Source organism: Tauraco erythrolophus, chromosome 2 (genome assembly GCF_009769465.1).
Source record: "Tauraco erythrolophus isolate bTauEry1 chromosome 2, bTauEry1.pri, whole genome shotgun sequence".
NCBI lineage: Eukaryota > Metazoa > Chordata > Aves > Musophagiformes > Musophagidae > Tauraco > Tauraco erythrolophus.
The window spans coordinates 124,805,544-124,833,169 of record NC_141466.1 but is presented as its reverse complement, the minus strand read 5'-3'; the positions used below and the strand labels follow the sequence as shown (position 1 = coordinate 124,833,169).

General features: G+C 40.7%; 1 protein-coding gene across 1 annotated transcript in view; it reads left to right on the top strand.

Annotated features, from left to right (window-relative positions):
* The window catches only part of MACROD2 (mono-ADP ribosylhydrolase 2), an 899,313-nt gene that overhangs the window by 815,384 nt on the left and 56,303 nt on the right, over window positions 1-27,626 (top strand). The window contains exons 10-11 of the mRNA XM_086626501.1: window positions 8,917-8,958; window positions 16,327-16,407. Coding sequence (XP_086482627.1) covers window positions 8,917-8,958; window positions 16,327-16,407 — 123 coding nt within the window. The remainder of the gene's footprint in view (window positions 1-8,916; window positions 8,959-16,326; window positions 16,408-27,626) is intronic.

The window sequence follows — 27,626 nt, the reverse complement described above, 5'->3', positions numbered from 1 at the left end:
GCAGTGTTCATGAGCCGATTCGTTTTCTTAATTCATCACCTGAATGTATTCCACAAAATATTTTTCATGGGCTTTATTTTACTATGTGGATCGGTGCCAAGCGGTTTACTGGAAGTACCCGATATCCTTTATCTGAGTTTTCACCTGGATAGTGATTTGCCTCGTAAGTCACGAGGCTCCGTTTTTTCCAACTGGTTTGGGCAGGCAGGCAGAGGCTACTGGGGCTTGGAGCCCCCAGGAAAACGTTAGGGAGTAAAACTCAGAAGGAGTTTGAAAGCCCTTTGACCTTCTCCTCCTGATCAATGAGGACCATCCTGAAGGTTTGGGTTGCAGCTTCTTTTCCCTTCTCTGTGCCGATTTTTCAGGTTGTCATGTTCACAGCTGATAACCGCCTGCGTTTTCACAGGTTTAAACTAGAGGCAGTCAGACTGTCATCATCTTCCTTTCTTCACTGCTTTCCTTCACAAGGCTTTCAGGGCACTGTGGGTGGGTTGGGTCCTTGTTGGTGACACAGAGCCTGACTTTGAGTCCAGACACCTATTGTGGGTATGTGAACACGTCTGGGGCTGAGCAGAAGCTGGGACAGAGCCAGAGTGACCAGCCACAGCAGCAGCAGACTGAGACGTGGTTTCACAGTCTTTGGCCTGTGCCCTGGCTGTGGGCAGGACCACCTGCCACCCAGGCTTGTTTGCTAGAAGAAGTGAAACGAGTCTTACTTCCCTGACCTCACAGCTCTGACGGAGCTGCGGTTGTATGGGGATGCTCAGAGGACACTCTGGTTTCTCTGGCGTGTGAAACTTTTGACTCGTCACTTGACAATCCTGCTTGGCTTTTTGAATCATGAACGTGCAATGAGATGGTGCATGACCATACATCCTTTTCCTTTCCAGGGCTATGTATCAAGCCACTGAGAGCATACCAGAGTACCACTAGGTTTTTGTGCATTCACAGCCATCTGGCCTGCTCTGGACTCCATGCCAGCATTTAATGTTCCCCTCAAATTGGAAATCTGGGGGTAGGAGTCCTGTGTTCAGGTGGAGACTAGTGGGGATTTTTCAGTGGGTGGAAGGCAGCGGTGGCTTTGGAGAAGCCGTGGCACAATGACAGTTCCACATGGGTGTGAAATGCCCTCTGCATCCCTTTGAGCTGTCTTTATATTGGAGGATGTCATCCTCAGATGGCTTCTGAAAGACCCCTCACTGAAGGACTTAATTCAAAACAGCTGGCAAGAAGCACAGCTCAGCTATTTCCCATGATGGTTCCTTGTCCCTCAGTAGCAGAAGCTTCAAGGGAAGCACTACCATATGGAGGAGCCTGTGCTCCAGAACAGGATGCTGGCTTTGCTCCTCTCTCACAGCACCTACAGATCCTGATAAAGTACGCTCCAATGTAAATAGGATGCTGTAAAAATTGTTCTCAATTCAAAAGTTTAATATAGCCATAATGCTTAAAGTAGCTGTCCATTTCAAAGTGGGTCTGAAACCATGTACCTCATAAAATCTCAAGCTAAGTAAGAGCTGAAGGTGCTCGTAAAACTATGAAACAACATTTTTCTATGGCTTTTTGTCTTCATTTGCTATGGCAATGACTGTGCCAGTCCTACTGCACATTGGGGTTGTCTGTCTTAGCCCCTTTTGCCAGTGCCTCAGTGTAGTGCAGGAGGATGAACAAGCAGCAGCAGTTCAGGAGCGGTGCTTGGGAGGCAGAGTATGTAATTGATAGCTCAGATACTGTTTTCATATCTTAAGAGATACACAGACCAAGAGAAGGTTCCTAACACCTTCTAACATGGCAGTGGGTTTCCAGTACCTAATAAAAAGTTAATGGGCCATTTCCTGCTTCAGTTTGAATCATAATAAAACTTCCTGGTGCGATCCCTTCTGAATTATTTCCTGACTGGCGGTCGATGGAGCGTTGCTCTAGAGTTTGGCTGTGTGTTGCGAGTATTGGTCACCTCAAAATTTGGACTGGGATCCTCTAGTTGTACATGCTTGGACAGAGGCTTGTGATATTGTCTGCTATACGGTCTAGAAAATTGTTTGCCTCCTCATTCCTGATAGCAGCAATGGCACTGCTTGGAGCAGGGTATGTGCAGGATTAAATCATTGTATCATCAGATCTTGGATGATTAAAGCCAATGGCACCATAAGCTATTAAAGTGCTGTCATCAGGAGCTTTTGCTTTGCTGAGTGGAGCCTCCTCTTTGCTCCAGTAGCATCTTGTTGATGTTTTCCTGGTCTCCTTTTGCGAGACTGATGATGGAGCTTGCAGACAATCCAGAAGTCAGGGGAAATGACTGTTTCTATGTATTTGTCCACTCACTCCGAATCTCTGAGCTCTCTGTCTACTGGGAGGCACCTGGATAAAAGGCTGCATTGAAACAGCAAAGTGGCAGATGATGAGGATGCCCTTTAAGGTACCAGGGTCATGCATTTTCAAGAACCAGGTTGCTACATGTGTTAATAGAGTGGGACAGCATAGGGAAGATGAGGAGTGCGGTCATTAGAAAGGTGAATATGGAGAAATTATTTAGCATCTCTTGTAACACATGAAGTGCAAGGTGTCCCAGGAAATGATGAATCAGGATGAAGACAAGGGAAAGAAAGTAGTTTTTCATCCGACACATAGTTAGAGTACAAGAATGCTTGGTATGAGGTGCCATGGAGCCTGTAGGTCTTAAGTATAGTTAAAAGAGGATTAGCTCAACCAACAAAGGACTGGTCCAACAGTGACTATTAATCACCACGTTCTATATGTAACCTTAGGCTCAGGGAGAGGCTGGTAGGGGGAGGAAAATATATTGCTGTTCTATTCTGCACTCAGTCCTTTGCACACAGATGCCTGGCACCAGAAGGTGAACAAACAGAAGCTTTTTCTGTAGAATACTTTAGGTGAACGCATCTTTGATCTTTTCTTCCTGCTGTGTTGCATATCGTGGCATCCCATAAAATGCATTTTATGTCACGCTCAAAACTAACTTGTCCTCTCTGGTCACTGACGCTGAGTTGCTTCGTGTCTCATTTGATTGCCTCTGCCTTGGGTTACTGATGAGGTTTTGTTAGAAGCTTGTATTTAGAGATGTGTCGCCACATGCAAAACATACCATTCTGTGTGTGACTGCTACATTAGCATACACGTGGGTGAGAAATCCACTTTAGCACTTGTGTAAACAGAACTCTGTTGTTTTCAGTATTTTAGAGCGGTGAGGAAATAAGGGGGTTTTGCAATAGGTTCTTTTTAAAAAACTGATGTATGTTTTCCCAAGGAGTGCCTCATTCCTTTTGTGTAAGGTAGAAGCATCTGGGAAATAGAAATCCAAATCTGATCCTGGCTGTGAGCACCATTTCCTGCGCTGGAACAATGTTGTCCGGTTCACTCACAGTGGGAACGGCAGCGACGTGTAGCCTTCATGCACAGCTGAGGCTTGTATGGGTATATGTATTTTAGAGCAGATCAAGTGATACAGTACATAAAAGAAGCCATCTATGTGGTGACAAAAAAAACACCACAAAAACGGTGCCTAACTTCTTAGGAGGCTGGTACTGAGGATTTCTATTTGATATGGCTTCAAAAGCTACAAACTCATCTTACATTCAGTGAGACTTCGGTGTTGTGGGACTGGTGTAACTAAGCAACACGGGAAGAAAAACTGCACCAGTGCTGCAGTAAGGCCAGGATGTACAGAGTGTGTCAGTGGAAGTTTCTTTATAATCAGAGTGAAAAATTTGATTAAACTTCCTTGGTGTCAGGTGGAGGTTTATATTGTGCTTATTGCTCTGTATGCAGGATTGCATGATTAAAGGATACAAATGCTCAGAACCAAAAGAAGTCCTATTTCTTCTTCTAAAGCAGAAGAATGTGATTTTTGTTAAGGATCTTTTTGGTTTACCTTTTTTTTCTTCTTCCTCTTATGAGCACCGAGGATGAGGGAAAGCTTTATAGAAAGTATAATTTTTTACAAGTAGGTGTGAAAAGAGTCAGGCCCGGGTTTAGTTGATCTCATCTGGCAGAGATTTCCAAATCTGCTTTTCCTCAAAGAAAACGTTCCTTTTTTGGGGAGTTATTGGTCAGTCTGTTGTATTTTCCCAGTGGAGAACTGAGTTGGAGGGATCAGAACAACCCAAAGAGCTCGTGAGTTCCGAGGTTATTGTAAGCCTCATGTATGTTTGGGCTTCATCAAACCCTAGGGTGTTCTGATGTGGTTTACTATGCTACAAAAACATGGACTCTTTTAGGTTGAGATGGACATAGAGTCTGTACACTATTGTGAAGCTCCTTTTGAGTAGCAGCAGGGGTCATAAGCAATCAAAAAGTGATTTTTTTTAGTTACTAAGGATTGAAAACAGAAATGAGACCCATAATTAGAAAGCTTCCTAAGAATGTTAAGATGCTTTGAGGTAAAATTTTGGAAAGATAAGTGTGAAAGAGAGAAACATGGAGAACGAGAACCCACTTGGTCTTTTCAACTGCTGGAAACCTGGTATTATCAGAGTTTAGACAGTTGGTATCGGATGGGTACCCTGGCACACGCTGCCACCTGCTCCCAGATTGGACACGAGAAGCTTTTCGTTTGAGCAAGCAGAGACTGCCCCAAAATAGGATCCATTTTCCTCAATGTTGCGAGACTGTTATGCCACACATCTTCTGTAATTGTAGTGGAAACTGTCCAGCACATCATGAGGTACCTGCTAGGCAACTGCTTGAGGGCAGGAACTTTTTCAGCTGGACCACTGTTTTTATATAGCAAATAAACTCAGCAGGATGGCTGCAGCTGTCAGTGCTCAAAGGCTTTATGTTTTGGGGTTTTTTTTGTTTGTTTTGGCTTTTTTTTTGAGGCGCCAGCAGTATGATCACCAACGTGTCCCTTCAGCCTCCTGTACAGCTCTGCCCGTCTCATTGCTCTGTCTGCTGGTGCGTGTCTATGCAGGCTGCGGAGGAATTTGGTCCGCTCGCACAGTGCCCTCCCAGCCCATCCCCTGGTTCTGCTCAGTACATGGAGCCACACTTGCAAGGAGGAGCAGACTGAGACACGTGGGTTGGCTGGAAATAAGGAAACACCTGGAAATCGGGAAACAGCAGAAAGTGCTGGCAAAGGGAACAAATCCTGAAGGGATGAGACAAGGCAGCTGAGGAAGGTTGGAGGAAGGCAGGGAGGAGCTAGCAGCACGCAGTGCTGTTGGGGGAGCGCCAGCAGCCCGGGATGCAGACCCTGAATGCAGATGAAACAGCAGCCTCCTGCAGCGGGGAGCTGGCGCTTGTGTAAGAGCTCTTCAATGCATGCACAGTTAAAAATAAAAGGTGTTTGTATAGCGTTGACTCTCCGCGTGCTAACACGAAGAAGAATGCAAATAGAAGCATGAGCAACAAGGAGGAGGTGGTTTAATGGCTTTGGGGATTAGCAGCGGTATTTAGAGCCTTTCACCTCTCTGTTCCTAACATAAATCTCAACACAGATTGATGGTTTTAGCCATCTGGCTCGTGTTTGCTTGTGTGCAACGACTAGCGAGACAGAGAAAGAACCTGACCAGCAAGGCAAAAGACAAAAAAGTATATGACAGAAGAAGGCATCTTCTTCTCCAGTGTCAGTAAGAGCAGGTATGGTGCAATTACTCTGTTTCACAGAGCTCAGCAGGTAACAAGGGAGAGGGGAATGAAAGAGTAACAGGCATCGCTTGGTACATGACTCTGCCAAGGAGTCTGTGACTTATACAAATGTGTATGCTCTGAGCAACTTGCTCCCAAATGCAAAGCTCTCTGATATTTAGAGATAGAGTTACCCCAGATAGCATGAGATTTAGAGGGCGAATTTCAATCATAGGTTGACTCTTAACTGTAAATTATTTTATACTCGACTGGAAACTGTTCTGCCATACATCACCCATCTAATACATTAATTTTATATACTATAGCCCAACTTATAAGCTGGAAAATTTTGTGCTCTCAACCATATGACACATTTTGGATTAGATGACTTCCTTGTATCTTAAACCTTCTCCGTACTGATGCGAGTTTTCTTGGGCTTGGGCTGACCCTTGCAAGGGAGTCACTGTCAATTTTCCTCTCACCTCCAGGTTGCAAGGTCTGTCATTCCTTTTCCAGCAAGGTCATCTTGGTAGAGCTTGTCAAAATCCAGGGCTTTAATGGGGAAGCCATGTTGAAAGGTGGCTGTCTGCTTCTCCAGATAAAAGAGTAACCAAGAGTGGGTACATACATGCCCACACTACAGCATGTTTTCCTAGTCAATTATTTTTCAACAACTCTTGAATAATGGTGAGAGTTACAGAGGACCTCACCTCTGATCTTTTAAATGGGGGAGTTTGGGCAAGAAATATTGATATGTCTTTAGGGAAATGTTTACTGGTGTCAAAGATTCACTCTTGGGTTCTCAGTTTTGCTTTGAGATCGACCGTCTGTGGTGCATATTTCAAACCAAAGCAAACCTCTAGAAGGCTTCCTCTAGATGGGGTCAAAAAATGTATAGGAAGCATTAAAAAAAGCCCAACAAACCAAAACTATTACTAATCTAATTTATAGCAATCTTGGCACTGATTTTGCTTTGTATTAGGCATGTAGAGCTTCAGTAAAGAATACTTTTACTTGCTTTTACTTCTTCAGAAACAGTAATCAAGAAACTGCCTGTAATATTCTTGAGGGAAAGCGAATGAATTTTGGATATAGATTTCTAGAATAGTGGGGGGTTTATCTCAAATAATTGGTTTTGGCATAGAGCTCTGATAGCTAGACATGATGTTTATCACTTCAGCCAGCCACACCAAGGTCAGTGAAAGAGACCGCTTTATATTTGTCAGGGAAGCACTTCCACTAGGTGCTTTAATAACGTGAAAGTAAGAATTATAGACACACGAAGTGACTGGGGAGTGCTGTGTGCCACAGTGAAACTCAGATTCAGATCTAGACTGGGGTAGAAATTTCAAAGGCACCATGATGACCTAAAGGTCATGTCACCAAGCGGTTGGGAGCCCAACTCCCATATTCAGAAATGACGTTAAGGACTTTACTGCCTTTCAGAGAGACTTAGGTTCCTTTTCCCAGAAAAAAAAAAAACAGCCTTTAATTCATGATTAGTTCACAAAAGCAGTCTTTGCCTCTTCATAATTATGTTGCATAATGACTTCACTACTTTTTAATAACATCAGATTTCTTGTCTGTGTCCATTATCACCAGCTTAGAAGCTATTCTGTTGCTTTGGGAATTTCATATTCCAAGTCACTTACAGAACTATAATTAAGAACTTCCGCAGAAGACCAGGTGATATATGTATGTTAAGATATTATATTCTGCTGATTTAGTGTCAAGTCTTAGACTAATTTGAAATTTTATCATGCTGGTTTCATTATAAATACTTCCATGGAAAGAACATGTTATTGGAAACTGAATAATTAATAATCTCTATGTTAACGAAATGTTTTCTGAGAGGTTTGTTGAAAAATGTCAGGACTCCAGATGAAAATCCTGGCTCTGTTGAAGTCAATGGCAGAATTCCCGCTGGCTTTAACAAGATTTTTCATTTCCGTATCAGAAAAATTACTTGTCAAAGCTCCTTAAAGTTTCCGTGTACAAATTTGTATTTGTACAGTAGGAGTCCGTGTGTCTTTTTAATCTCCAAAACAATTGTTTGCAGAATGAGTAGAAAGGAAGTAAAAAGTGCAGTGACTTTTTTCAGTCCTGATCCTTTGAGCCGGACAAAAGCGTACTCAAGAGGAACGAAACCTGCTGTCATTTAGTGGCTTCTGAAAGTCCTGCCCTCCAGGTCATGTCTGAGTGAGACTGGAAGGTAGAGAAGGGTGGATACAGATCCATCTACTGTTGATTCACAAAGCATCCATGAAAATTCTTGTGCTCATGATTTTAATGTGTATAGCAAATGTAATTGCCAGTGGAGGCCTCTGTTATTAACTAGTTGTTCTGTTCTCATGCTACTTAAAGTTTCAGGCTTCAAATCCTGATGAAAGCAGAGCTTAATCCTCATAGCATGTGTCACAGAATTTGGATCTCAGTGGAGTTTATAGTGTAAAGGTCTGACCCTGAAACTTAGAACCTAAACACTGCTGTTAGTTTCTGTTGTCTTGATCATGATATTGCAAAACTCCTTTGGGTCAAATGATGGTCGTAATATGCACGTACAGAAGTTTGAAGAATGTTAAGCTTTACACGGAAATTGTAGGCTTGGTACAGTATTTGAACATGCCCAAATCCATTTAAAAGGGTATAAATGAAGTCTACATGAATTAGGAACATAGTTGACACAACTTTCTGTGGTCCATGAGCTCTCCATTAGATGATGAGGGCTCTGGAACATTGAATTACTTGTTAACAAAACCTAGTATTTATTATTTTTCCTCATCAGAACAACTTGCGGTAAGAAACTCCTTTGTTACCAAAATGCAACTTTTTGCAAAAGGAATCTGCTTTCTTCATATATCATCTTAATAATTACACGCATTCAATTCTTGCTTAGCCCAGGTTTGGTCTTAAACCAAAGTTCTGTCTGACAAATTTATGATTACTTCTTTATGTGGTACGATTTCTGGATAACTAGTTCTCTTTTTAACAGAGCCAGCTGTTTCCCAGGAGACAAAGCAAACTGAAACTTAACAAGTAAACCAAAAACTCTGCTAGAAAAGAGAGTGCAGTTTCATTTTATACAAGTCATAATTTGCAGAATTCTGTAAATTATGCAGAATTTTATTCCCTGTCTTTATTCCCTGCATTACCTGTATCTGGTAGTAACAGTCTAGTATCAAAACCTCTTTTTCCCATCTATTGCCAGATCTCACTGCAAAATGTTAAATGAGTGGAGGCAAACTAAGATAGGGGCAATTTGAAACATGGAATCTTTCGTTTTAGATGTTTCCTAGTGTTCTTTTTGATAATTTTATTTTTTTTTTTTGACAGATGATGCTAATGAAGAAGGGACTGAGCTGAGTGAAGAGACAGGTGAGTAAACAATATTTTAGGCTAAATTGATCGCTTCTCTGAACCGTCAACCAAACAGAAAGAATTCTTGAAACTAATTGCCTTGGTTGTGATGAGCAGTGCCAATCATTTATTGCCAATGTTACAACTGTCATCTCTGGTTTTTAACATATCATAGAGTAAACCATCCCTGGTAATAAATAGTACACGGTAAGAATGGCTGAGACTACCTTTTTAATGTCATCATCTGTTATAAGCCTCTGGGTGATACTCAATTGCTTTTTATTAATAACTAGTTTGAACATGAATGGGAAATAATTAAAATTCTGCAGTCTCTTTGTCTGTAAAAAGGTGTGAATACAGCAATTCTTGAGTCATTTGCAATTCTGATTAGTGGCCATGATCTGTTTGCAGTGAAAAAGATAGCAAAACTCTCCCTCAAACTCTTAAATACTTCAGACTTTACCGGAAAATATTTCAGAGGACTTTTTTCCTGCCTTCCTAGTTTGTGGTTTGAAACGAGTGTCAATGTTTAGGGTTTCTGCCTGTGGATAGACTTGAAATGGAAATGATGGATAGGTATAAAGGAAAGAAAGGCCTGAGGAACAAGAAAGGAAGAGGACAGAGGATTAGAGATCTCCCATGAGGACAAAAGCTTCCAGTCAGAAGACTTCTGATAGTTTTTTGTAGAGAGCTTCATCCATGTAATCTTCTTTATCGGGCTTTTTATGACAGGCTTCCACCAAAGCACCCTGCGTTACTTTCCCTGCTGACCTTCACCTAGAGGTTCTCAGTGGACATCTCCCGTTCAGTAAGACTTCTGTGCAGTGAAGGACCTCCCTTTATAGGCAGCATAGGTTCCTCTACTCTTCTTCTCTGCCTCTTCTTCCTAACCAGCTAGTACCCATCTGTGACAGTGCACCAGGCATGTGCACTGTCCCTCAGGTCCCTGTGACCCCGATCCCATCATAGCCCAGTGACTGTGCAGGAATTTCCAGTTCTTCTCTTTATGAAAAGATACAGGATCAGAAAGGAGAGCCATGTGGAGAAAGGCAGAGAAATACCAGCCAGAAAACAGAGATAAAAACTTTTGAAGCAGTATGTTGGCTGCTTAAATTGGCAAGATTGTTGTAAAGACAAATGAATTTTGGTGATTTATGCAACCAGTTAATCAGCTTAGAAATTAGAAATACTTGAAGAATGGAGCATATGCGTAGATGTGAAAACATGGATATACACAGATAGATATGTGTTACACTGATGGATTAGCACATTCTTTCATGGCTGTTCTGGCCTGTTGATTTTATTACATATAATTATAATTACTTTTTGGTGTCAAGATTACTGGATAGGAGCTTTTAGAAATTTTAATACAATTAGTGTGATTGATACAGTTGTATGTACATACTTAAAAGTAGGAAAATTATACATCGTCGTTATACAACAAGCATTTGCCAAAGATTATCCTACAGTTTAATTTGCAGTATTCATCTAACATTTCCAATTTCATTTTTTACAGTTACCACGGCATGTATACTTTTATAAGCCCAATTATTTTGCATTTTTTGTCTTGTTGCTTATATGGAGATTATGCAAATTACATTGATTTTTTTTTTTTTCAAAAGCATTTTAAATTAGAATTAAAAGGAAGTATATTTCCACTTAATAGCCAGTCTCTTTCTTGCCTTGTATCCTTCACAGCTTCATTAATTTAGGTGAAGCTACATAGCTGCTCTGGGAAATTATCACTGAATTAAGTCATTTGAGGAAGATATTTCCCTCCTGTCTATTTCGTTGTGCATATGAGATAGATGAGATCATAGCTTCCCTCACAGGTTTGCCTGTAGGGTGCTATGAACTTCAACAGCACATACTTGGTTATTTCTTTATCACTTTGAGAAATTTTGGGAATCAGGGCATTGGTTGTCAGCAATCAATACCTACATGGCTAAAGAGAAGTATCCTTTGTATATGTGCACCAGTAGTGGCGCAGATGTACAAAAGTTATGCTCTTTTGACCTGTTTGCATATGGACTTTTTAACGATTTTCGGATGTGTTTGCGGGAGCTATAAATACATACGTAATTTCTGCCTTGAGTGGGAGTTTTCATTTTTATACTCAGATTTTTATCAGTTTGAAGGATATCCTCTTTTTACTGTTCTAAGGGAAAAATAGAGTAGCAACTTCTAGTCACCATTTCAAGATATTAATTGAATAATCATTCTTCATTCCACTTGACTTCATGGGTCATGACTCCAGCAGATGGAGTCGGCAGTTGGCACTGATATTGATGACCCTGGTTTTTTTGAGCTGTCCATGTCCAATCTGCTTTGGGGTTTTTTCTTCAATTCCTGTGCTTATGGTAGGGGGAAAAAAAAAAATAATTGTTGGATTCCTGGAGAGCACATGTTGCAGACTACACACGTGTATAGGATCTTTGGCAGAGATTCAAATATTCTAAATTTCACCTAAATTCTTGTGCCTCCAACTTTCTATTGGCTTGGTGTTTCTGAGAGCTAATATCAAACAAAGAGAAAACACTGAGAAGTGCAAGGACACAAATGAGATGTAGACTCATATCCGTACCAATTTTCTTTTGAAAAATGTAGTAGAATGAGGTGGAGGCTACAGAATCAGTCCAAATTTAGACCTGGTGGCAAGAAGTAGAGGAAAAAAACCTGATCCTGGTCTGGTGTCAGCTGAAGTCAATGGGAATATGTCCATTGGCTTCAGTGCACACTAGATGAGGCTTCAGAAACAGCTAGAGAATTAGCCTGGAGTAAGGAATAACAGATGACCAAATGTGTGCGTTATTGAGTGATGGATATGTTATGAAAATAATCTGTCTTGTGTTTCTACCACCCTGAAGTGCAAATATCTCATTACATGCAGAAAGGCCTGCCTTCCTATGATTTCTCTTCAAAATAAATAAGGGAATATCTTAATTACATCTTCTAGATAGTCTCCATTAATATCTGCACTGATACTATAAAATCAACAAGCATGAATGATCATTTTAGTGAGTTCATCACATAACATGGCTGCATATATTGGATATAGTAGACTAAGAAAAACATTTAAAAATAAAAAGAACCTAGTCTTATTAAATATACACGCTCAAGACCACTTTTTAATGGTGTTTGTCTCACAGGATTTAACCCATCAGTTTGTTATTCTGGATGCTGTATCTTGTAGCAGCTGCTGACTTAATGGCACCAGTTAATCAAAGAGCTTTGATGTTATATGTCATACAGTTTGCTGTTAGAATGGCTCAAGTCAAGAGGGCAGATACAGTAATAGCAGGTACGGACTTGTGCAGTCCTACATCTCAGCTTTCCTTTATGAATGATTTCCTACATGAGCAAAGAGAAGGACCAGATGACCTAATAGTCTTGTCTACCTTTAACTTCAGTGATTTAACGCTGCAGAGTCATGATGCTTAATGTTTTAAGCTTCATTAAGGGAAGATTATTCCAAACTTTAACTTCTGAAGGACTTTGCTTTTATACCCGAAGATTCACATATCCACGCACAGAAGCGTGCAAAATAAGCCCTAATACTGCCATAATTGTGTGCACAATTGCAGTGATTGCATGTGGAAACTATAGAAGCGTGTGCTATTATGAGAAGCACGGTTGAGATTCCTACACAAGAGTATCGCATTGTTATGCCCTGACATAAGTTAATTCTCTTACCATTCAAAAAAAAAAAAACAAAACAAAACAAAACACCAAAACAACCACCACAAAACAAAAGAAACACGCGGAAAAGTGTTTTAGTTCTGAATCTATGTTCTCCCTCAACTTGTTCATCTTCGCTCTCCACCAGGTACCAAACCCTTTTGATTTCATCAGTAAAAATTTTGCCACGCCACTGTCTCGTCGTTTCCCATTTAACAGTTGTTCCTAATAAATGCCCTGCTGGTTATCCTATTTCTATCCTGAGCATCCTAATTAACCACTTATTCATTACTTCAGGAGCCACGGCCAGAGAGTGGCAGGATCAAGGATCTCCTTCACACTAACAAGGGAAGCTCTATTATAAACAATACTGTATAAATACGGAATTTCTTTGTATGTTCCACTTTGTGCACAGTCATATACTTGGATATTGTTTTTGGAGGGAGACTTATCTTTTTTCTGAGATGAAAATAACAAAGGCTTGTAAGGAGGGAGATTTGGAAGTTGTGAGGGATTTGGGAATAGCTTACCTGGAGACAGATTGTGAGATTTAAGTGGCTTGTTGACCCTCTGAATTAGCCTATAAAGAAGAATCATGTCTCCCAGTGTTAGAGCTCAGAAACCTTTTTGCACAGACGATCACGATTAGAAAAGCTTTTAATACGATCAGTTCAGACACCTGTCTAGGTGTGCTATTTTTAAACAGAAATTTGCAGGCAAGATTTCTGTAATATTTGGCTAAATGTTCTGAAAGACATACATACTGTTGGAGAGCAGAAAGAGTTAAGAGTTGTATTTTGACCATAATAAAAATACATTTTTTTGAAGCCTGCACAAATCCTTTTCCGTGTCTGCAATGAGGGAAATCTGCTAAAAAGCAGTGAAATCGTGATTGAAATCTTGTTCTCCTGGGACGGTGACTCTCCATCCTTTTGTGAGCATGTTAAAGTTTATAGAGTTGCAAAAAGATCATTTCTTTTGAGATAGTAACAGTTCTGACTTCTAAGAATGTAAGCCTCCTCCCTCGCCGTCTTTGTGCTGTCAATTAAGATGCTGGTTATATTATCTGATGTATTCACACGCTCCTGAAAGACCTGGCTGGACGTTTGCACTTAAACTTGATTGACATTTGACTTGTGGGACTGGAGGAAGCCTCACCGATTGGTTAGATGATAAAACTCATCACTAGAGGGGTGAGTGTTGCTTGAAACACTCCTATTGATTTGGTCCCCTGATGTGAATTGTTGTCAACCGAAAAAGGGAACGTAGCAGGTAGTTCAGAGTGTCATTAGAACCAAAGAGGCCGTACGTCGATATGGTCCATTATAAATATTCAAGTTATTTTTTAGAAGAATGAGAGAGTGTTGGCAGGAATCAATCTTTAAAAGCTTGGTTATTTTCGAGATCTATCTGTTGTATTGAAGTTCTTGAACTCTATCACCGTTGCTTCTGGGTAACCCGTTTAAAGGGTTGACAAAATGTGTCTTTATTTGGCAGTTTTTGCCTTTATTTTTCCCCACTGTATTTCTTGTGGTTACTCCTACATTCTCACCACTCCAGAAATAAATTCATCATAGCGCTTGAAAACTCCTGTTTTCCTCAAAATATTGTATTTGCCTTTCAAATTCAGATGAACAAACATGACGACATGACACATGACATGTCCTATGTTAAATGCTGTCAGGAAAGTTCTACCTCCTGATACCAAGCCAAACCTCAAAGCGTCTTCTGCTTTGCAGTAACTAGCTGTACTTGCTGATTGCTGAGAGCCTTTCATTCTCTGAACTATATGGAATTCTATAATGAAATTCTGTTCTAGAAGAAATTTTTAAGAACTATATTCAGTTTTGCTGAATATATTTTGAACTATATTTTTGGGTAATGCTCATTCCTTAAAATTAAGCAAGTCAGATGGAATTTAATTGCACACACGTAGATCTCCATTATGGAATTTTTGTTGATGTTTTGAGCTGTTGCTTCACGTAAATTCCTGCGAGCTTCCTAATCCATGGCTTTTTTTTTTTTTTTTTTCTTTGACATAATACAGTAGAATAACCGGTTTCCCAGGAGGGCAGGCAGAGAATGTTTCTGAGTTTCCTGGGTTCCATGCAAAGCCAGCGATTCTCTCTCTGTTTGTTTCTGGAATTAACACAATGTTCCCCTTGACCCTGAAAGTTCCCTTTCCACATCCTTGATTACTTCTTTCACATCCCCTGTTTGAAAACTTTCAGCGTTTTGGTTCTAGATATACGTAGTTGTGAAAGGGTTGAACGTACAGCCAGTAGCAGAGCCGAGTCCTTTACGAGAACTGGGCATCTGATTACTGTGAGCTGTTAAAAATCCAGAGATGTACAGAGTAAATGATTGTGTGGGGTATGTATGACAGCAAAAGAGACGGGAGTTTTCGGAGCACTTAAGCAACTTATAATACACATGCAGATAGCTTTTTTCCCCAGTCACTAATTAACTAATCAATTTGAGGTAACACCATGATTCTTATTTTCTCACAACACAGCAATAGGGGTAAATCAAGCAAGGTCATATGTCTTCCTAAATTTCCTGGTTATAAGCAGTCAAGGTTTCTTTCCTGCACGCACAAAAGTATGTTTTCTTCAGGCTTCTCCTTCACCCAAGCCCTCAGTGGGCTGCAGGGAACTGGGAGGTTTGACGGAAAGTCAAATGACAGAAAGTCATTTTCCCGTCGCGGCTGGATAGATTCAATAGGTGCAATGAATTGAGTTTTAATTGTCTGCCATTCTCTTCGTTCATGGTTAAGCAACAATGTTTGAAGAATGTTTTAATTAGTGAACCTGCTTTCATTAAATGTCTTAATTTACAAATACCTTTTATGATTAATTTCCAGCTTTTCCTGCCTTTTGTACTATCGGGCTTTCTGTGCTACCCGTTTGTGCCATGAGGTCTATCGTAGCAAGCTAACAGTAAATGTTCTTTATGTTAAGATGACAGGGTATTTGAAAATGTTGTAGAAAAAGTTCATCATTTTTTAAGTTTAGCCATCTGATACTAAACACTGTGAACATTGATCTTTACAAATAGGGGAGATCTTAAACTTAACTGGCCCCAGTTACCGTTTTTAGTTAGATTTTCCTTTTCTTCCATCTCCCTGTTGCTTTCTGGCTAAAGGTTGGAATGGATTTTTTTTCAACCAGAATGTTTCTATCTCGTAAAGCTTTTGTTTCCTTAACTTTGCTTCCCTATCAAATTTGCTTCCCTACCTTTTGTTTCGTTACTGATTTCAGTCAATATTAATTTGTTACTGTGTTATAACTTTGAATGGAGAATTGAGCTGAGAGGGGAAAAATAATTTCATTCACGTTATTTCTCCACAGTTCCATAATGCATTGTAATATATATATTAAAAACTGCAAATTAAAACATTATTAAATTTTCTATTTCTGAAGATTTTAAGAGCTTGTGAAGAAGTACGTTATTTTAGTATGAGCTTTCTTCACTGTTGTCATGTAAAAGTTAGGGAAAGTCCAGTCCAAGCTGAAAGATACCTTTTATGACTTATAAGAGATAGCGCAGGAATTATTAGTTCTAATAATGGAAAGACAGGCATTGGGTGCTAAATGGAGTGCTGAGGTAAAATGTATTCACAGTGATATCATGCATAGTAATATTTGATACAATAAAACAATTTCAAAATAATATATGTCATTTTTTTTAATTTCTATTTAAAAAAAGGATTGGAACAAAAAGGCCAGCCTTCATCTCCAACAAAGAGCAAAGCAGAGCAGCCTGAGGACCTGCAAGATGATGTTGAAGGTAGGTGGTCTGACAGCGTTTGAGAACTATTTATCAATTTTGCATTTTGAGGGTAAAGGTTTCCTCTGAATTCTTGGGAAAAAGCTGGAAAACTTTCATTTAAGAACGTTGTTTACACATACTTAGAAAGTCACTTTTGGCCTACATCATGAGATTATAACTCTTCTGAAGTATGTTTCTTCTCAAGGTAGATTCAGAATTACAGATGCTGGTTTTATGTGATGGGCTACTGATTATTGCTGATGTAAAATGAGAAATTGTTAGTGTTTTCTGTAACCTGTTCTGACTTTATGTAATGAATAGTACAGAATTTAATGCATGTCGTGCAGGGCTTAGATCGTAGTCTGGCTGGTTAAGTTGATCAGGTATATCAGCTACCTGCTGCAAAACACAGAGCAATAAAAATCTTACTTTCCTTTTCTACAGAAATTTTTGCTATATCCTTTTCCACTCCAGTTACAGTGTTTATGGCTCTAGACCTTATGCAGTGTATTACATCTGTCCATGGTCAGAAGTCACAGGAGCTTAACATTATGCCTATAGCATTGTCCCTGTAAGAGTGCTTTCCTGCACTTGAGTCTTCACCGGGCAGCTTGTCCATGTGTACAGAGGTAAATGTGGACTGCGTTGTTCTAAAATTAGGTCAAAGTATCTTTTCTTAATCTGTAGCTTGTTGGGAGAGTTGTTAGAAGATGTTATCATCAAAGACTTGTTTTCAGAGCGCAGAGTTTCACATTGCTCTCCTCTGTGGGGAAGAGCAAAATGCCCCAATGCTGGGGAATTCCCCTTATGTGAAATAGTTAAAAGGGTGAACCTTAATCTTTAATCCATGACGGTTCCTTATCATGGATTCTTTTTGACGTAATGTTCCTCAAACGACATGTCTCATTCTGCACCTCAACCAGTGGCTCCATGATCTTCATCATTTTGGCCTAGCGCTGTGCATTCAGCTCCTAAAATATTCTGACTGGGGTATGGTGTGAGTCATAAAGAGCAGAAAAATGTTAACATCTATCACTTTAAGTAACTGCTAGTAACATCCTGTCACTAACATTGTGACTGGTTGTTAATGGCAAGTACTTAAAGCAATAGCTGTCATCACCTGGAAGGTGTGAGGGGACCCAAGAAATCTCATCCTGACTGGTTGTCTTTCCTTTCATGCTGCACTAAACCCAGCTGAAATTAAAATACCATTTTTATGTTTGGCATAGTGGAATTCAGTGATGACAAACCACATGTCAATTTGTATGTAAGCTAAACGGCGTGTGGGATCGTGGTGTCATTTTCTGTATTCCTAAATAAGCGAAACAATAATAGTTTTTATGATACGTTTTTCTATGGAGTATGGCTAAAAGCTTTCCTTGTATCTGTTTTTTTTTTTAAAGAAAAGAGGAGCAAAAAAAATGATGCAAAACTGTAAAGTTTTCCTTCCATTGGAAAAATAACTGATGTTGTTCCACTAACTATTTCTGTGGCTTACTGGATATGGTTTCCTAGTTTACTACGCCTGTCAATGTTTCCTGCTGACCTACAGTTCACTTTGTGGAGCACAAACAAATACATTGGAAGGGTGAAGTAAATAGTATGGCAACAGAATGATTGCAGTACCCTCGAGCTCTAAAATGCCTGAACTCCCTGATTTTGATGGCATACAGTAGATTTTGCTGATGCAGAATTGAGACCTGTAACACATAATCACTGCTGCAGAATTTAGTCTAGCTGGTGACAGAGCCCTTTGCTCCTTGGGCAGGAATCAGGCCTGTTGTGTTTGGCATTGAAAGTCTAAATTTAGACTTGAGGGTTGTTGTGATGGGGAAAAAAAAAAAAAAAGAAAAGATAATTAAAGTGTTTGCTGAGGGGGGCTGGGGAAGAAACCTGGATCGGATTTCTATGGCATTACCTGTGCCTCTGTTTTGAAGAGGAGTCAAGCAGTTAGGCTCCAGACACTGAATTCCTATAAAGTTGCCGAGTGGCTAGAGTCTAATGTAACACACCTGTGAGCCATTTCCATTTAACTAAATGGGATTTGCACACATTTGTCTGAGAATAGGATTTAGTCTCTACTGTTCTAATTATTTGCTGTTGGTTTTGACTAATTAAAAGAACTTGTAATGGGGAACCTTGAAGATTATGAAAGATGTGAATATGTGACAGGAACCAGAACTACGTGTCTAAGTAATTTTATCTAGGTAGGAGTTTGTCTTCACTTGCAAAAAACTGCCTTTTTCTTTCTTTTTAAAAGAACTTCTGAGTAGCTAATGCACATAAACAGTCTCAAATAAAACGCAATAAAGCCAAGCTCTGCCTGAGGTCAACTTTGTTGAATTTTCCTCATGGTAAATTTTCCTTTGTGTTCAGTGTGTTTTAACTTTGGGATAGTTCACATGCTTTAGGTACCTCGAGTTGAAAAAACCCTACAACATAACAAAACCAAAAAAACAGCAAACAAAAAAAACCCACAACCCATAGCTTTTAGCAATAAAAGCAAGTCGAAAGATACTTGCATTTAACATAAGATATTATTTTCCCCTTGGTAACATCACCAGATATAAAATATTTAATAAACGTACACTGGGGCACAGGGAGAACTGGGTATTTTTTCCTCTGCTTAGTTGTCAGTGTCCTTTCAGACTGAAAATGGGAATACAACTTGCTATTTTAACAGCCTCATGCATGCCCTTGTGGCAGTCTGTAAAAACTATTCCACTGAGTTCAGTAATATTTCTGCTGTAGTATTTTTCTCCAGCACGCCAAGCTGGTTCGTTGGCTAGAGGTAATGGAGCAATATCTTTTCAGTGCATGTAAAAAATCTCCACAGAAGATCACAGAAAGTAGTCTCCTTCATTATTACCCTCTCTGCAATCAAGGAAAGTCAAATAAGTGGCTGTATGTGAGGAGCTTGTTTTGCAGTAAGCTAAAATAAACACTTGACATGCTAATGAAAGCAATTTTATACTGAACCTCTAAAGTATTAACGGTGTCTGTTATTATGCTATTAGATACATTGTTCCCTGCTCTCAGACCATCCGTAGAGAAAAGCAAGTGTGAACTGCAGAGCAGATCCTCCTGTCAATGGTTGTATTCAGCAGTTTTTCATTGTAGTGCAGGTTATTGTCTGGGGAAATGGATAGACTGGATACATGGAGAAACATTCTTTACTCCCAGATTCCCTGCAGTATTTCAGGTTTGACATGTGCAAACACGTAGTGTAATTTTTTTTTTTTTCCTTCCCCTTTTGCCGGGTCCTGGGAGAGTAAAATCAGTCAGTGATAATTTTGCCTTTTCCCTCGGTCAGGCGCACTCAGTGATTGAGTGATTGTGAAGTCTCAGGTGAGAAAAATAGGTTTGGCACTAAACAAAACTTAGCATGTCTTACTTCAGTTAGCTTCACAACACAATCCTAAAGTAATTGCACAGCCAGAATGGCAGTGCTAGTCACAGCATAGCAGCCACGAGTTAGAACAAATGCCGCAGGTCACCTGTTCTCATCCTACTGATTGTCACCAAGCAAAAGAAAAAATTTTTACGTAAGTCTAACAAAACAAATATTTAAAATGTTCCTTATTTCTCTTAACGACCTCCCCAAATGTCCTCCTATATATGCTGAGCAGCAAGGTGTGTGCAATAGGTTTTCTTGATACTGAGAGAAGCAGTTTGCCCTCTCCTTCCTTATGGGATTTCTTATCAAGATACAAAGCGGAGCCGGCCCAAGAGCTGCCCCATCCGTTCCTACTGTGGTCTGCAAGTGATCAATATTGTATCAAAGACGACTAATACATCTAATAAAAGCACCATAAATGCCTGATCTTTTCCTCCTCCAGGAGAAAGCCAATCAATCCATGTAACAAAAGCCATTTCTGTGCCTCCTGAGGTCAGGATCCTCCTTGCCCTCCCTCAAAGGATATGAAGACAGAGCTGGAGCTCTGCGAGTTGTCTTCCTTCAGCTTTTCTCATAAGCTTCTCCTAAAATGAATGACGAGATTCTTCCTGATTGATAGGTTGTTGGTCTCACGTGATCACCTTAGTTGAGGCTCAGTGTATGTGCGAGGAGCTGATCTGTTGGAATTGCTCGTCCAGGATGAACTTTGTGTGCTTTCTGTTCACTTGGTGGGAAGGAGAACAGTTTGATGGATAAGCCAAGCCAGGAAGGTCAAAATGAACACAAATCACCTGTAAGATAGTTGGTAGAGTTGATTCCTTTGCCTGATGAGGTCATCACACTATCGACCCCTTGGCTTTCAAGGGCAACATCAAATGTCTGAAATGTGGCTCGGCAGTGTCAGGAGTCCGAGGCTTACCAGCAAACTCCTGCCTCACTCAGCGGACACTCTGTCCATGGGAGATGTCTGTCTAGTAATTGGAGTACAGAGTAGAAATGAGGCAAAATGGAGCCACGTCTTATCTCGACAACTCGTTGGTTCAGCAGGTCACAGCGATTAGGTAGGATGCTCACCGAGAGGGAGACATGCTGGCTCCTCAGCCCTTCTCCGAAAAGTTTTTGTCCAATGACAAAAAGCGCATAATCTTGGGACTAGAAAATAAAACATTTTACAGCTTAGTCCTTTAATTGTGAGATTAACATAAGGCTTTCCCTTCCTGCTTCTCCTTCATATACCACGATTTTTGCAGCTTTGCCCCTCACTCCCTAGCTTCATAGAGAGGGATATAGTGTGTGCACCCACAAAAGTCAGCAGTTGTTGGCTTGTGCCGCTTTCCACTGAGGTGGGCTTGATCCTGCCAGGGGCTGGGGGGTGCGTACAACAGCTGCTGTGTGTTACCATTACACAGTGATGTTCAAAGTGTCTTTTCTAAGGACCTCCTAATGGTATGTAGGCCTGATTGTCTCTCTCTTGAAGGTGGGAATTAATATTAACTAGATTTGACTTGTGATTAGTTTTAAAATGTTCCTCGGTTTATAGTAAGCAATTCTTTTATCATTTGAGAAATTGTAGCTACGTTTCTTCTTTGCATCCCACAGGGCAGTAATATTCTTCAGTAAATTTCTGCTCCACTCATAATCTATTAAAAATGAACATCTAGACACATAATTATACTTCAAAAACACACACTCTCTTATTCGGCCTTAAAAGTGCTACTTCTTATTAAGATAGCTTAGAAGTTACTCTATTCTTTCTGCCACCAAACCAAATCCTTAAATAAAATTTTAAATTAAGATAAAGTACTGCAAAAGAAATTCCCTGGGAAGCACGTGTATCAAACATGTCTGTGAAACATTTCACCTTAATGCAGATTGGTTATATTTAAAGTGATGCTATTAACCCCTGTCCACTTTGGTTGATAGCTTCTTTTTTCACTTCTGTTTTGAAGTCCACCATCTGTCTTGACTGATTACAGCTCTCAGAATATCAGGTGATCACCTTCCACTTAGCCAGGGGAAAACCAGGATATCATCTGTATTTTTATTTGCGTTTGCTCTCTGAGCAAACCCTTCTTTCAAGATTCTTTCATTGCCAAAGTGGCTTCTACTGGTTCATTAAATTGCCGTGCAGTGGCTGCGCAAACTGACTTTGAAAATGTGGCTCATTTTGGCCTCCGCAGGTGACGTGCAGTCCCGTTGCTTTGACCATTTACCCATTTGAGTTTCTTTTAGCAGCTGAATGCACGTGCGTGTAAACCATCCCAGGCAAGCAGTCGCAATTCCTGGTTTTGCACTAGATGCTTCAGAGTGGGTTTTCTTTCTCCTGAGATGAGCTGAGGTGCAAAATACTAAGTTACTAAAATGACTAATGCAATGTTGTCGGAGAAGAATTATATGCACTGACAAACCAGTGTACCTGCAGGGGACTCATCTGTCAAGGAATTCATTTCTCATTTCTGATCATGATGTGAGTAACAGTAAACCATCGTGATTGTTCAGGTCCAGTGCAGAAGACAGGGCTAGTCCCTTAATTCTGAAATATTAATGCAAAATAGGGCATGTTTTGACTGACGTTTTATGCTAGTTTTAACAAATGTGATCTCCTGTGTGGCTTCTCTGTTTCTTCACTTTGCTACGTTGCCACACCGCATGATTTCATGACCTGTATGCAAAAAAATCAAAATACATCTCATATTTTATTTTGACTGTGGCTTGGAAAAGAAGCTGGACTGCAGTCTTTAACAGTGTACGGTTACCTAGTCTCTTAGGCGCACCAGGGAAGTATGAACGAATAGTAAATTGACATAGTACTGATAAAATTGTGATCCTGTTGTGTACCTTCATGTATGAAGTCCCTTTCTTCCTCTCTAGATAGGACCGCCTGCAGGACTCGGAGTCAGGACTCCACCGTTCTGCTCTGAGCTCTGCCTCAACTTGCATAGACTCACATGAGCGGTTTCAGTCCGCTTTTGTACGTGTGTGTTTTGCATCAAAACACCAATTGTATCTTCATCCTCTGTACACACTGTGTATGATGTCTAGGGTACAATGTCCACGTTCTGGTTATGTCGGAGAGCCCAGGCTTCCAGGAGATGTCTGCTTTCATTTGTTTTGAACAGTCACAGTTGCAGATCGTCAGAAATAGCGATGATCAGCATCTTTGGCAAGGAAATTTTAGATGTCTTTTGCCAGGTGCATCCGTGTTACAAAATCTGAGTCACACTGTATGCCGGACAGAAGAATTACACCAGCCCAGCACAACGTTCCCAGCAATGTTCTGTATGAAGTGGATTGGGACGAACCTGAGTGCTCGTGTCTTCTGAGCACCTAATTTGATGCTGTAGCTGTTGGCCCACGCTTTGTCCCCTGGTTCTTCCTTAGCATAAGGCATAAGGAAAGGCGCAAGGGAGCCGAGTTACTTGCCTTGTGACCCCCAAAGGAGTGAGGCGAGGGGAACGCGCCCGGTGACTTCAGTGGGCTTTAGATTAGGCTCCTGTATTTCTCAGGACATTAAATACGTGAAATACAATAGTGTTATTTTTAACCTCTGAGATAATCCCCACGAGCTACAGTTTTCTAATTCTTTTCCCACACTCCTCCACAATTCTGACGAAATGCTGCATGAAAATGAAAACCTGTTATTTATTACGCTGACAACTTTGCTACGCTGGGTGCATCGACAGCGACGCGCTCAGATCTGCATCTGCAGCGAGGTAAATTGTTGAAGCAGCAAGGAGGGAAGAAGTCTCATAACTCTGTTAAACAATTCCTACAGATAACTCTTTACTAACCCTTCTTAAAATTTACCCCAAAGGGGTTATATACATGGAGTGATTAAAACTGACCTAAATCATAATTTAATTAAAAGAAATTAAAATGCAAACTGGAAGTGTTCAGTAACCTCAGGCCACCACCCTAATGATTCATTGTAATGTGTTTGTAGTTCTACAACAATGGCCTTTGTGTGTACGTGCTTTTTGTTTTATGTCTGATACCATTTTGCCACTTGAATAGTCTGAAAATGGTTGCAGGCTGTATGATCTTGAGTGTATACATGGATATATGTGTGCTTTCTTCTCGCGTATTAGGAGTTTCACTGAAGTCAGCATATCTACTCATGTGTGCAGAATGTAACAGCTGTAAGATCAAGGCGTATATTTTTAATTTTCTCATTAATTAGTTTCCCTGTTATCCTAGCAGGACCTTCGCGTCATTAGTATGATTACCGTGGCGATATTTTTGTGCTGTAAAAAAGATAATTCAAAACTGGCGTCCCTTATCTGCCAGATCTTAGTTTGCATTTGCATTTGTCATAGAAGCATGACCCAGCTTGGAGAGAGATTCGTGGGCCAGACCACGGGAGAGGCGCGTGGTTGCTGACCACCGGAGAACTGGCGGATGCACCTAGACTTGTGTGGCAAGTGCCATGCGGGGATATAACAGGGTCAAACCAGGTGCTCAGGTGTGTTGTACGTACACAGATAGGTGAGAACACAAACAAGATGTGAGGCTGAGACGCTGGCCCTCTCTCTCTTTTATTTCTGTTTCAGGAAGGAGAAGGTTGGTTGAAGGATCCTTGCTCTTTTGGCTCATTACGGGTGAATTAAGTACAGTAGGCTTTCTTGGTAGTGAAAACAATTTTATTATTAATAACGTCTTTGTTGGAGAGGTAGAAGCAGACCAGTTTGTATTTGTTATGCAGAATTTCTTCCTTTAACTAAAAATACATTATCTCCAAATCTGTTTTCTTCTGGAAAATGTCTTTTGCACCAGTTTTTGAAATGCTGACTTTAGCCTTAGCTCCAAGTATGTCACTGACTGCTTGTGAAGAAAGGTACTGCTGAAGAGGAGTGGGTGTATGAGCGAACCTGGCACTTACTCAGCTCTGAAATGGGAAGAGCCAGGAGGCCAGCAAGCTATTAATATTTTTTACTTGCCATGTTTGCCGCAAGAACAGTGAAAGATGTAAAAAGCCACGTGCCTCTAGGCTCTGGCAGAGAAAATGGGAAGAATACTAAAAATCTGCTCTGGTGCTGCTGCTGAGAGTCTGTCCTCTGGACTTTCATAGGGATCTTGTCCCAGCCCTCTCTCGTCTGACTGCCTGCTTATTACTTGTCATATTATCTGCTTCGTTTGGGGGCTGCTACTGCAGCTGGCATGGCAGTGTGCATGCTAAATACCTGTCCTTAACGTAAAGTGGGCAGGCACTCGCAGAGTATCCGGTTTTCTAGTTTAGTTAGGAGTGCCGCTTGCTTTGCCAGCTTGCTGAGTGTGCTGATTGATCACTGTTCAGCCTGTTTTCTACCAAATATAAATGAGGGTATATATCATTGGGGAGGTGGGGGGATTTTTCTTGCTGATCCCAAAGAAAAAGGCCAAAAGGAGAGAGCAAGCGCCTATCAGGCAGTAGTCTGCTTAGCAAGGGAAAGCAAAATATATGACCAGAAGTAGGTATTTTAGTGTCTGATGTGCTTATGTTGTTTGTATGGTGCTACTGTAATTCTCAAACTCCTGTTTTTTTCGACCATGCCAGGGAAAAGAAACAGATGTTCCCATTTGTCTTTTGATGTGGCTCAAAATCATTTACATTTGCTGGCCTAAAATGACACGACATGTCATTCACCACTTTTTCGCTCCTTTGGAGTGAGTGACAGATTGCTGTTCAATTACTAGGATAATAGAAAAGCAGATATTGTGAGGACAGCTTTCACCTAAAGGAAATGCAATCGCCAGTTGCTGCGGTAGTGGAAAGAGAAGGATGGCAGATACTGTAGAAGCCATCCAGTGGAAAAGACATTTTTATTATTAATAATGTCATGGGGAAGACTCAAGGGAAATGCACTGGGTCTGGCTTTTCTGTCTGGAGAAAAGGAGAGCCAGGGGGTGAATAAAAATATGGTGAAAAACTGGCTTGCTACTCTTGTAAAATATATTTCCAGCTCTTTGCCTTGAGCATGTGCTACTTAAAGCCTTTCCATTTGCTCTGTACCCAGCTCCAATGGAGAGCAATAATTACAGAAAGACTCTTCATGAGTAGAATATGCTTGGTGAGAGGCTCATTAAGAAAGGTTTTTAAAAACGGAAAAAAACTGTTCATCAGATGCTTTGGGATTAGTCACTTCTCCACCCTAAAGTTTGCTTTCTTATTGGTGTATTTGTACTCCCTCCCTTTCTCCTGAGATGAAGAGATTCTCCGGGCCAAGCAGAGCATAACCCTTCCTTCTGCAAGTCATTTACTTGAGGATCACTTGCCCACTCTTAAGTTTTAGCATTTCCTTTTCTCTTAATTCTATTGAAGTCACTTGGCAGGCACAACACGTACTTTCAATATGCTGATCGAGATTAATTTTCACGTCACGATCCAGTCAGTCTGTTGGACTGGGTCAGAGTACAAGAGGTGAAGCTTCTGCTTAAAATCTTTTAGATTTTTCTTTCTAAAGGAACAAAATGAAGTGTTAGATGGAAAACATGTTGAGAATCCAAGATATAGTGCTGTAATTATCGTTCTATTATACCAGTTTTAAACAGTGAATCTCCAGTGAAATAATAGACTTAGGGCTGACAAAACGTGCTGATGAATATGTGCTTTATCTTATAATCTGATGAACCAGACGATCATTTAAACTTTCTTTTGTAGTTTAAATTTGCTCTGAGTAAGTGACTTACATGAGACATGTAGGCTCTCGGCAGTAAACATGAATGAATCCTTGAAATACCTGATTTTAGCCAAATAACTCATGGTTATAGTCATACTCATTGTAATGGACGTAGAAACAAGTATCGTTCGGAAATATAGTTTTGCGTTGTGAGTGCAGTGAGGTAATTGCTGAAATGATTTCCAATGATAGATCGGTAGTTACCGTTTATGCCTGACCTGCTTTTTCTGAATATCAAGTCCTTCTGCGCAAAGCAAAACATGTTGCACTTGGCCATAAGGAAATCCTTTACGCTCAGGCACCCGCCTGTTCCATAGTGATGCAATATTCTCGTTGGATCTGACCTAACGGTAAAGATTTTTCACGTGTCGCTGCGCTGTTGTGTTACAGGATTGTCTTGAACGTACTGTTCCTTTCCGCAGCTCCTGAGCGAGGTGACTTTATCCCTTTGAAACACATCCCAGTGATGCAAAGGATTTCCCCCCCCTCCCCTTGTTTATTAATTGCTTGCTGCAAAACTGCAAAGTCGCAAGCCCGTGTTTTAAAAGAAAAGGGGAGAGGGAGAGAAAAGTTGATCTTCTAGTACAGCTAATTTCCTATTTTCCATGCAGCTCTCCTCTTGTGCATGGACAGGCAGAACGCCGATTTTGAACAGAGCACTTTTTGATTTCAAGGAGAGGAGGGAAGAAACCCAGCTGCTTTTGTCAAGCCATTTTGGTCATCCATGTAATGCAATTTTTTACAGGTTAGAGCTCGCTAATGTGCTAAGCAATCACTATAGCTACTCATCCATTAAGGCTGGTTAAAATCGGGACAAAAAGTTACCAAGCAGGCAGGAGGCCCGAGCCCCCGCTGATGGCCATCAGCCGCTCCCTGCCCACCTCTCCCCTCTCAGGTGCGGTGTCAAACTTCTTGTTCCATCTCATCTCCTCCTGAGAGCAGCTCTCTGACGGGTCAGCCTGGAAATACTTCTCCGCTAGTCCCATCTGCTGGATGCCAGGATGTATTGCCTGCTGGAAAGAGAGGGAGAGCGTCGTACCTCAGCCTCTAAATATTAGCTGAATGCGGCGTGCCACCAGATGTACGTTTGCTTCTGAAAAACACACGCTTTCTCTGTTTTTCTCCCATCCACCTAATTGCATTTGGGCTACTGCTGTTCTCTTCAACAGACTCCATGTGTTAGG